Raw genomic sequence first — 12,384 nt, forward strand, 5'->3', positions numbered from 1 at the left:
TTATATTATATTATAAATATAATTAAATTATATTTCATCTTGATCAACCAACCAGTGGGGCTCTTGCTATCATGATCAATGAAATGAACACCCCTGTTCTAGATGTAGAACATAGGCTAAATGTAGAAAACTACACAAAAGTTTGATCAAGGACATTTCTCTTTTTTTCCGATAAACATTGAGATAATTTTATTGTCCAGCCCTATTGATATCATTGTATTAATCTCTCACAGCAGCCCAATAGTCTCAGTGATAGATAGATAAATTACAGCTACGTTAAAGACACAGAATCTAGTAAGCAGAAATATGAAATTTACCTCAATATGTTTCTTCAACTTTAGAGGCAGGATTAATGCTGATATCTGGCTTGAGCAAGTTAAACTCACATGACGCGATCAAGCAATTGGCCTTTTTCACTGCGAAAAGCCCTTTTAGGTGCGACCGGTTATGTTCGGCTGTAAACTGTGCTTTGCATTCTCCACAGTTGGTGCCAGATCTGGTGCAGCCGTTCAAGTTTTTTACATGTGATATGATTTGACGGGAGTCACGAGACTCTCCCTAGCCAATCATGTTGATAGATAAAAATAAACTCAGGGCAGGGAACAGGGACGGTGGGAAAATAGTGCAGTAAAAGTTACATTACTTAAAATATACTCAAGTAAAAGTATAAAATTTTTAAACTACTTAAAAAAGTACAATTCTTTGGAAAAGTAGTTAATTACAGTAACGTGAGTATTTTTAATTCGTTACTTTACACCCCTGTACACTGTACAAATGCAGATGAGTTCTGCAACAATGCTCTTAAAGGGCTGTTCACACAGGATGCGTTTTTGGGTCTGTCTGTGCTATTTTTCCTTTTCTTTTTTTATGTAATCATGTGCTATATGGATGTCTTTGTTTCTTAGCGTCTTGCACTCATGTGCTTTTGGAGAGAGAGTGTGTGGTTGAAGTTGAACCAGAATTAAATATTAAAATTGGCATGAACAACAAGACATTTTATGAATATTATGCATTAATATGTTAATTTGGTTACCCCTAGCAAAAACGACATATTATTATTTAGGGGTGCTTTGCTAATTTTAATACTTTTTAGGTCATAAACCAGTGAGATTCGATACATCTTGATCCTTAATTTTCTAGGATGACAATATATCAAAGAATTCAAAATCCTCAGGCTCTGGAGACATTAAAAGAAACTCATGTGCTCAAGCTGATGCCCCAGAGCAGGCCACATGCCCGGGAGCCGATTTAGCCGGAGAAGTGAGGGAAATTCGGTGAGAATTGTTGAACATGTCGGCAATGTTGACGAAGGTCGTTGCTGATTTGGAGGATGTTGTTGTAATATCTTGCTAATCGATCACTGCCATGGAAACAAAATTCACTGTGGTGGTTCAAGAGTGGGGGATGTCGAGAAACGGATCGATTATCTGGAGTCGTCGGAGAGTGAATTAGCTGCTAATCCGCTAGCAACCATGGTGGATTTGGAGCACATCTGGGAGAAGTTGGAGAACCGTGAATCTGGTGGAATTCTTGAGGACGAAGAAGATATGTCGGGATATGGTGAATTCCTGGACAGGCTCTTTCAGTGTCTGCTCGACATAACAGGCCATAAGCTGGGAATCGAATTTGCTCACAGGGTTCCGGCTTGACGATCCGCTGAGGGAGACAGGCCCCGATCAATTCTAGCAAATTTCTGAGATTATCCGATAAAGATCTCGTGTTACCTGAGGGAAGGAGTAAAGGAAGGCTTTCTTGAAAGAACCACAGCATTTTCTTTTTCCTAGACTTTGCCAATTCGACAAGAGATAAACATGATTAATTCAAGGAATGCAAGAAACTCTTACATCAACAGAAGGTCACTTTTGCACTGATGTTCCCGGCCAAATTGAGAATAGATGCTAAGGATGGCCATAAAATATCTACATGTTGCCAGCAAGCAATCATAAAGCCAGTGGACTGAGTAAGTTATTTTGTGGTTCTCACATTGCAGGCAAGTGGACCGACTCACTGAACATTCACTTGACCGTCCGAGGAAACTGAGCACCTTTTTTGTTTTTTTTTGTGCAGGTGCCTAGCGACTGGAGTTTGTTTTGTATAGTAGCACTCCTTCGGGACATTGTTGTGGATGAATCTGCACATTCTATTTGCTTATGCCTCCTATTGGCTGAATTTTGTTTTGTGGAGTATTTCTTGCAAGACATTGGAGTGATTGGGTCATTTGTTGCACTTAAGTAGCAGTCGAACTGAACAATCGTTTGACTGTCCGAGGAAACTTAATGGCCTTTTTCTTTCTGTTTGAGTTTAGAGGGATGGACGGCAGTTGGCAGTTAGTTAAAAGGTCCCCTGTATAATTAACCCCATTAGCTGGGAGATTATTTATTTTATATGTAAGCAAAAGGGACAGTATAACTGAAATAAACCCATATGTATCGAAATGTAATCGAATCAAAAAGAAATCAGAATCAAATCGAATCAAGAGCTTGTAAATCAAAATCGAACTGAATCGGGAAACCTGTATCAATACCCGGCCCTATTATTATTAAAATCAACCATTTGGTTATCTAAACGATTGGCTAGTCGGCCTTAAGGAAGCTCGAATAATTTGGGTCGACCAGGCCACTATTAGATACGTTTCTTACGACACAGGGTTTTCACGCAGGAAGCTGTTCAAAAACATGGACTATTTTTGACTTGGCACAGTGTCTTAAATGCAACGTTCATGATGCAAGACACTGAAAAACAGACCGAGATGTGAAACTATCAACAGTTAAATAATAGCACATACTGAAGATGAATTGCTATATCACCTATAACACAAGTCCTTACAAAACATAAATCTTTGGATTATATATAAAAATGGGAAAAGCAAATGATTTAAGTAAGTAATTGTCTTGAAATGTATTGTTAAAGTTATAAAGGGGATTTAGAGACACACATTCTTAGGTAGAGATCCTGAGAAGTTGCTTGTGTGAAACCTTCTTTAAATGAAATCTCCTTTAAAGCAACTCTTAAAACAAATATTAAAAATGGGATAGACTTGTCTATTGAGTGGCCGACCATCACTAGAATAAGACATGTGGTATTGCTCATTTGAATGGTATCCATGTGTCAATGTCTAATTTACTGACTTATTCATTTTTAAAGAGTGGCAACATTTACGTTCCGTAATGAATTAAAGTAATTTATCTGATTTTATTTATTTGTTCAAATCAGGTCATTTCCTCTTTGTGTATACAGTGCTTTTAATATAGAAATTGCTCCACAGTACACTTTTTTGTTTGTTATCTCAAATGCCACCAGATGTAGTTCTAATTAACTTTAAAATAAAGTTGTTATCTCAAAATGAAAACATTTTTGATGTGATAATTACCAAGATGAGGACCATAGTGCTGCTGACCTAAAATCAGTATTGAACACATTTTTCCTGTGTGTGTGTTGTTCACTAGGCATTGCTTCATTTCTCTGTATGGCTGTTGATGGGATCTGGAATCCGAAGGGTCCTGATCTCAGTAATTGCACTTCTCACTGGGTGACACAGGTGGCGCAGAAGGTAAATCTGAAACTGACTTTGACGTTTACTGCCAAGACATGCATTCGTTTTTCACATCTCATTTCACTTTTTCATTTATGAGAAAAGAGATTAGTGTTAAAAGCTTTCCATATGCCTTGGGACAATTTAAGCTCAAATTTGTCAATAATAAGTGTTTGACCTCTACGTTTTTATGTCCATTATCGATTTCTAGAAAGTAGGGTTGCCAATATAATGCCAATATAGCTTTTTTATGGCAAATTATGTCAAATAAGTTTTGCATAAATGCATACATATATATTGATACTGATATTGATATTAATTTAACGATGGCACAAAAACAATTACATATAGAGACAAGACAGTCACAAGATTTCAAAATGGGATATACGATTCTGTTCTGTTATCAGCCAATGCTGATAGTCTCAAAATGGCCAAATAAAAGCTTGTTAATCAGCCTGGCTCGTATATCAGTCTACCACCACTCAAAATTCACTTGAAATATTTAGAAACAGAAAGTGTTCATACTGTAATTTATTGACAAGTTTGTGGATAGTTTTTGAATTGACATGAAAGGAAGCAGTTTTGCCAATCTACTAGAGAAATCGGTCGATGCACAAAAGCACAAAAAAACCAAATACCGGCCATTTAATCGCTGTAGCTGTCAATCTCCTGTCATTTAGGGTATATAAACATAGCTTTTGACTTCACCTTTATTGGCCAAAAAAGGATGCACTATAATGTACTTATCAGCATTCACTTGTTCTCTTACCAACTTCATCCAATTTCAGATTAGGAGTGGAGAAAATGCTGCAAATCTGGCCAATGAGCTGGCACGTCACACTCAGGGCCCTGTGTACGCGGGAGATGTGAGCTCATCTGTTCGGCTCATGGAGCAGCTGGTGGATATACTTGATGCACAACTGCAAGAGCTAAAACCTAGCGAGAAAGATTCAGCAGGACGCAGCTTCAACAAGGTAGAGTACACACCAATCCCGTGTCCTACAAGTTAGAGTTGGTGCATCATATTGCTTTTGTTTAGTGAGGACACTTGATTGAATCTTGGATAAATGGAAAGTTTAGGGGGTTTTCCTCAGGTGCTCAATACCTTGTAAAGACAACTTTTAATCAGATTAAAATCAGATGGTCAGGGAATGGACCCTTAAACTCTTACGAAGTTGATGAGAATGGGAACACCATTCTCTATTGTTAGTTGAAATTGCCTTCCTATTCTTACAAGCACTATGGTGTTATCAAGGCTTATATATCAGCAATTTTATGCATTTCCTGAGGCCGATTGTGCTGGTAATTCCCAAGGCTAATTTATCCTTCATTGCAAAAAATCCTGAGAAATATTTGTTTTCTGTCACTAGAATTTGTGTCCCACCAACACACATTATGGAATTTCTATAAACTATTTGACTCCTATGTTTAATCCAATTGTTTTTGATTTTTCAAGTGGGTATTCTGTGTGTCTCAACCCATATAAATTCCAGATAATCTATCTGTAATTACAGGGTCAGTGCGGCCCAGTTCACCTGGTTCCACAGTAAAATGCAGCATTAATGTCAAGGAACACCTAAAAATTGGAGAAACTAAGCTAGTTCCTTCAGGAATGCAGTTCCACCGGACAGACAAATCACTCAAAGTATCTGTTTAATATCTCAATTTCCCAATTTTCAAAGTCTTCTGTTTCTCAGATGTATCTCCACATGTGTTTCTGAAGAGATCTCAGCAATGTCTCAAACTGTGCTAAGACTGGCCAAGATACCAATGTCTGCAATCAAAAGTCAGAGATTTCGATATGAACATTTCTCTTGAAATTCAGATCTGAGCTACAATATGCACTAGAGATGCACCGATGGGTAGAAAGGGGTTGTAAAAAACTTGTTAGAGAATTAGCCTACAACTTGTGCTGTGTGTGAAGGAAAATGTATCTTGTGTTACTTTGAATTAGATGACAATGACTACAGCTTTGCACTACTAAAATTCACAAGGTATGAAATTCTATTAAAAATGTTCAGCTTCATCATTCAGAATTAAGTTAATGTGAGTTAACAAGAATCTTAATGCGAGTCAGTTGTTTCAGTGTTTTGTTGATAACTGAGACCAGTTACTCTGAAATGTAAGACATAGAGACATAGAGAATAAATGTATTATTTGTATTTCTTTGAAGCTGTGTAACTCATTACCAGTGTTTTAAAACAAGGTTGCATAAAAAACAAAACAAGCAAAGTATTATATTGGCAGATGTTCGATAAATCAAAAAATCAGATAAAGAAATCCGCAGATGTTGGTTGATTATTGTAAATAAGCAGATATCATTATCGGCAGTAATCAGATATCAGTACTGTTATTCTAATAAAATCTGATATCGGTATCAGCAGATGTTGGTTGATTGTTCTAAATTATTGGATATCAGTATTGGCAGATGTTGTTCTAAAAAATCAGATTCTGTATCAGCAGATGTTGGTCGATTGTTCAAAATTATCGGATATCGGTATTGGCAGATGTTATTCTAATAAAATCTGATATCGGTATCAGCAGATGTTGGTTGATTGTTCTAAATTATTGGATATCGGTATTGGCAGATGCTGTTCTAAAAAATCTGATATCTGTATCAGCACATGCTGGTTGTTTGTTCTAAATTATCGGATATCGGTATTGGCAGATGTTGTTCTAAAAAATCAGAAATCTGTATCAGCAGATGTTGGTTGATTGTTCTAAATTATTGGATATCAGTATTGGCAGATGTTGTTCTAAAAAATCAGATATCTGTATCAGCACATGCTGGTTGTTTGTTCTAAATGATCGGATATCGGTATTGGCAGATGTTCTAAAAAATCAGATATCTGTATCAGCACATGCTGATTGTTGGTTCTAAATGATCAGATATCGGTATTGGCAGATGCTGTTCTAAAAAATCTGATATCTGTATCAGCACATGCTGGTTGTTTGTTCTAAATTATCGGATATCGGTATTGGCAGATGTTGTTCTAAAAAATCAGAAATCTGTATCAGCAGATGTTGGTCGATTGTTCTAAATTATCGGATATCGGTATTGGCAGGTGTTATTCTAAAAAATCAGAAATCTGTATCAGCACATGCTGATTGTTTGTTCTAAATGATCGGATATCGGTATTGGCAGATGTTGTTCTAAAAAATCTGATATCTGTATCAGCAGATGTTGGTCGATTGTTCTAAATTATCGGATATCGGTATTGGCAGGTGTTATTCTAAAAAATCAGATATCTGTATCAGCACATGCTGGTTGTTTGTTCTAAATTATCGGATATCGGTATTGGCAGATGTTATTCTAATAAAATCTGATATCGGTATCAGCAGATGTTGGTTGATTGTTCTAAATTATTGGATATCAGTATTGGCAGATGTTGTTCTAAAAAATGAGATATCTGTATCAGCAGATGTTGGTCGATTGTTCAAAATTATCGGATATCGGTGTTGGCAGATGTTGTTCTAAAAAATCAGATATCTGTATCAGCACATGCTGGTTGTTTGTTCTAAATGATCGGATATCGGTATTGGCAGATGTTCTAAAAAATCAGATATCTGTATCAGCACATGCTGGTTGTTTGTTCTAAATTATCGGATATCGGTATTGGCAGGTGTTGTTCTAAAAAATCTGAAATCTGTATCAGCACATGCTGATTGTTTGTTCTAAATGATCAGATATCGGTATTGGCAGATGTTGTTCTAAAAAATCTGATATCTATATCAGCAGATGTTGGTCGATTGTTCAAAATTATCGGATATCGGTATTGGCAGATGTTGTTCTAAAAAATCAGATATCTGTATCAGCACATGCTGGTTGTTTGTTCTAAATTATCGGATATCGGTATTGGCAGATGTTATTCTAATAAAATCTGATATCGGTATCAGCAGATGTTGGTTGATTGTTCTAAATTATTGGATATCAGTATTGGCAGATGTTGTTCTAAAAAATGAGATATCTGTATCAGCAGATGTTGGTCGATTGTTCAAAATTATCGGATATCGGTGTTGGCAGATGTTCTAAAAAATCAGATATCTGTATCAGCACATGCTGGTTGTTTGTTCTAAATTATCGGATATCGGTATTGGCAGATGTTGTTGTAAAAAATCAGAAATCTGTATCAGCACATGCTGATTGTTTGTTCTAAATTATCGGATATCGGTATTGGCAGATGTTGTTCTAAAAAATCAGAAATCTGTATCAGCACATGCTGATTGTTTGTTCTAAATGATCAGATATCGGTATTGGCAGATGTTGTTCTAAAAAATCTGATATCTGTATCAGCAGATGTTGGTCGATTGTTCTAAATTATTGGATATCGGTATTGGCAGATGTTGTTCTAAAAAATCAGATATCTGTATCAGCACATGCTGGTTGTTTGTTCTAAATTATCGGATATCGGTATTGGCAGATGTTGTTCTAAAAAATCAGATATTTGTATCAGCTGATGCTGGTTGTTTGTTCTAAATTATCGTATATCGGTATTGGCAGATGTTGTTCTAAAAAATAGGATATTTGTATCAGCAGATGCTGGTTGTTTGTTCTAAATGATCAGATAGCGGTATTGGCAGATGTTGTTCTAAACAAATCAGATATCTGTATCAGCTGATGCTGGTTGTTTGTTCTAAATTATCCGATATCGGTATTGGCAGATGTTGTTCTAAAAATCGGATATTTGTATCAGCAGATGCTGGTTGATTGATCTAAATTTTCAGATATTGGTATCCGCAGATATTGTTCTAAAAAACTGCATATAGCTATAAGCAGATTTTGGTCAATTATTCTAAATATTGTGTCGGCATACAAATATTGTTTCGGTGCATCCCTAGTGTCTACATTCATTTTATCTGTACTCTTCCTGTGCATCAAAACATTAAAAGATTTTTATATTTTATTTTTTTATTTTTATTATTTTATATATTTAAGGAATTTTAGACAATATTGAAACTTAAACATAACTTCATTAAGCTTTCTGAGTTATAAAACGTAACCTCCAAGAAATCAGTTCCAAATCCAGTTTCCTCTTAACTTTAGCATGAGATATTGTAAATGGTTGTCTGGCACAGAGAGTCGAGGTGACAGTGTCTTCAGCATCATTGCATCATTCAGGTGAACAAAACTTCACGGCTCAAAGTGCAACAAAATAACAGGAAAATGCTGTGTGGATTTGTGAAAAAAATTCTTATTTCATCTTAGAGCTGTTCTGGAATTAATCTCAGTCAGCAAATTTTGTGACATAAAATCTGTATCCAGCTCCTGTGGTTTGGAACAAGAGATACAACAGGAAACTTTTTGACAGCAATCACAGTTTGAAACAATCACATCGCCATATAGAAGTATCATCTTCACAATCAAATTCAAGTGACCTGCTTTGGCCGCCAGTATTTAGTTTAATTAATTTTCTGGCTTTATTTGAATGCACGATCCACAACGGCCATCTTCGTATTTCCCTGAACAAATTTCTAGGTAAAAGAGATGCACATTCAGAATGACTCTTTTCAATTAAACAGTTGCAATTGACATGCTCTGTGGTGTCCTGTGCATCTCTGTTACATATGCTATATGACCTCAGGATTGACTGTATGGACATGGTTGTCACACACATGTCTTATTTGTTCTATTTATCTTTCCCTCTTTTTCTATCTGTCTGTGCTGTTCCTAATCTTCCGTGTTTGTGTTTTAAACCAAAAAAGCGTCAAAAAAGAGAGAGGACTTGCAGGGCCTATATGAAGGTATATACGGACACAATCCCAGTATTCCCTTCACCTGCTCTATTGCATGCAGCTAATCATTTGCCCCTTTTCCACCGACAGTATGCCAATTTAAGTTCTGGAGATGGTGCCTGATCTGGAACTGTTTCCACCACAGTAAAGGCAGTTCTGGGCCCATAAACCTGTTGTTCTCAAACCAGAAACCGCGAAGGTCACAGGCACGAGGGCGGTATAATATTTGCAAATAATAGCGTTTTAAAACAGTAATTAATATTGGCAAGACTGAACCAAAACAAAACTAGATCGCTCCCGTTGCACTCAACAAAGCTGACTACACTGGAAACGCATGATGCCGCAATGTGACACGTTCCTATTATCGGTATGTCGTGTTTATCAGCTCCGGACACTTTTTTCGCCATTCTTTAAAAATAAAATGGTATTATTAGCAGATATGCATTGATGCATGCATAAACTTTCGATTGTTTTCCATTTTAGTTTGAAAACTCATTAATTTAGCTACGTTTACGCCTCTCGTCAACACTAGAACGTTAATTTCCTCCATCGAAAATGAAGCTCTCTACACTAGAAACACGCAATGTGACACGTTTCTATATGTCACGTTGAATCTGCTCTAGCCACTTTATTTTTCCCATTAATGGACTGAAAATAGATGATATTTTTAGTAGTAGATGTAGTGATACTTATTCGTTTTAAACCCCGCCCACACTAATCGATTTTTGTTTGAAAATACACTATTCACTACGCTCACGCCTCTTGTCCACACTACAACAAACCTTTTCCTCCTGCGAAAACAGTGTTTTAAAATGCTCTCCATTACCGCGTACTTTGGAAATTTCGTTTACGTCTATAAATTTAGTTTACGCCTCTCGTCCACACTAAAACGGGGGTTTCCTCAATCAAAAACCACACTAGACTGCCGTTTTCTTTTCATCCACCAAAAACTGAGCATTTCGAAAATTTAGTTTATTCCTTTTCATTTCATTTACACCTCTCGTCCACACTAGAACGCCATTTTCCTCCACCGAAAACGCTCTCGGTTCTCAATTGAGACTAAAAGCGGGCCGGTTCTCAGAGCAATTCTCAATTATCCTGGACGAGCACCAGATGAGCACCCGTCCCGCCACGAGAATCAGCACCATTTCGGTGGAAAAGGGCTATCTGTCACTGTCTGGCTGGAAATCCATCTGTCTGTTTTCCTGCCGGTCTGTCTGCTGGCATCTGGTGCTCTTTTGAAGCAGTTCTGCTCAATGTCGTTGAGTTTTTTTGTGCTTTCCCCATCCCCCTCCCTCATACTCCTCAACGCTTGTCTTCCTCACATTTACACTCTTTTTCTGTGTGTTCTAATTATCTTTGTCTCCACTTCGGTTTTCTCTGCTCTTTCTTTTTAGGAATGCTGGATACTCTTGTGCTCTATTCTCTCTCTGCTGTCGTTCAGTGAATGAGTAATTGTCTTCCTGCAGTCATAATTGCTCTGTCCTGTCAGCTGATGGCGTGATCAAAGTGCTTATGCGCTCACTCTCTCACCTGCTGCTATCTCAATGTTTCATGCTCCTGTTTATTCCCTTCTTCTCCTTTTTATTCTCTATAGCAGACGTTTCTCAGTTCTGTTCAATGGGGGTCAAGTTCATATATTTGTTGGTTTTTGATGCATTTCTCTCCTTTAGTGTCTTTGATTTTGTTCCATTCACAATTTTTTTTAAATCTGTAAAAAGAGTAATGGTATAATCACACACTGCACAAATATATGAGGTGTATAAAGTGGGTATTGAAGGTCACCACCCCATTTTCAAAAGTTTACCTTTGTTGCCCTTTTTCCCCAATGTCTTTTACCCATTCAGCTTGACAACATCCAAGAGAAATATAAATCCAAATACAGTACAAGGCGGTGTCTATTTACACTACGTGCGAAAGCTATTTACACCAACTCTGCCCACCATTCTCAATATTGCCCATTGAGATGCGTGTGTGATGAAGTCATCTTATTCTTGAATCACAGCCCTCTATCAATTGTTTTGTCCTAGAATATTTGCATCATCCTTTTCTGAATTGCTCGAATTCAATCAAACTGTCTGTCGGTTATTTATGGACTGTCACTGGGATTTGTTTTGGATTTTGTGTTTGGGATATGACTAGGCTACTAAACGTTCGCCATTTCAGTCACAGTACAGTTGTTTTGGAGATGTGATTTGTGTTTTTATCCTATCCAGTTTCAACTTCTTTGCAGAAGAATTTCTGTCCTTCTCTTCTATCCTGACAAGTGCCTCAATCCCCAAAAGTCAAACAAAAGGCGTCCGCCGACACCACTGTGCCTTTCTGCAGCAATGTGTTTGCATGATAAGATAATGTCTGTTAGATTTTCCAATTTGTATTCCAGCCACCAGATTTTGGGCTCAGCCAATCACAGCCAACCACCTTTTGCCTATCGGCCACTGAACCTTTAAGATTGAAGGTGCTTTTAAGAAAACAAAGTGACTTACATTTTACATTTACATTTATGCATTTGGCAGACTCTTTTATCCAAAGCGACTTACAGTATATTTACTACAGGGACAATCCCCCCGGAGCAACCTGGAGTTAAGTGCCTTGCTCAAGGACACAATGGTGGTGGTTTGGGGAATCGAACCGACAACCTTCTGTTTACCAGTTCTGTGCTTTAGCCCCCTACGCCAAATGAACATCCTTTGCCATAAACATCTGTTGCTTTTTTTGAGAGTTGTCATTGGCCTGTTGGTGGCCTCTCTGATCTAGAGTGGTCTGAGATGGTGCCTTAAACTATTCACAATGGCCTTGTCTCTAAAATGTCTTAATTATACCCATTACTGTAACATTTCATAAAACTGTCTGAATCTCAACAAACAAGCTGCAAATTAAGAATGCACTAAGCACCAGTTTTCATCATCTTCATAAATGCATAAAACTAGTTTGATTGAGAGTTCCCTGACCTTCACCCAGATTGTGTTCCAACACTTAACCATATTAGAGACTGAGGGGCGAACTCACTTGTGCATGCAATATTTTAGAGCAAAAACATGCATTTCTTTTTTTACTAATCACTCGGAATCCAGTTTAACCAGCTGCTAATTACATTTCAATGTAAATTAGGGTGTATA

General features: G+C 37.2%; 1 protein-coding gene across 5 annotated transcripts in view; it reads left to right on the forward strand.

Moving 5' to 3' along the window:
* The window catches only part of LOC127645174 (adhesion G protein-coupled receptor L2-like), a 145,984-nt gene that overhangs the window by 91,490 nt on the left and 42,110 nt on the right, over nt 1-12,384 (forward strand). For 4 of the 5 annotated variants that reach the window (XM_052128691.1, XM_052128692.1, XM_052128694.1 and 1 more), the window contains exons 7-9: nt 3,447-3,550; nt 4,321-4,506; nt 9,236-9,274. In XM_052128691.1, coding sequence (XP_051984651.1) covers nt 3,447-3,550; nt 4,321-4,506; nt 9,236-9,274 — 329 coding nt within the window. The remainder of the gene's footprint in view (nt 1-3,446; nt 3,551-4,320; nt 4,507-9,235; nt 9,275-12,384) is intronic. The other variant, XM_052128693.1, reaches the window with a different exon arrangement.

This window comes from Xyrauchen texanus, chromosome 6 (genome assembly GCF_025860055.1).
Source record: "Xyrauchen texanus isolate HMW12.3.18 chromosome 6, RBS_HiC_50CHRs, whole genome shotgun sequence".
Taxonomy (NCBI): Eukaryota; Metazoa; Chordata; class Actinopteri; order Cypriniformes; family Catostomidae; genus Xyrauchen; species Xyrauchen texanus.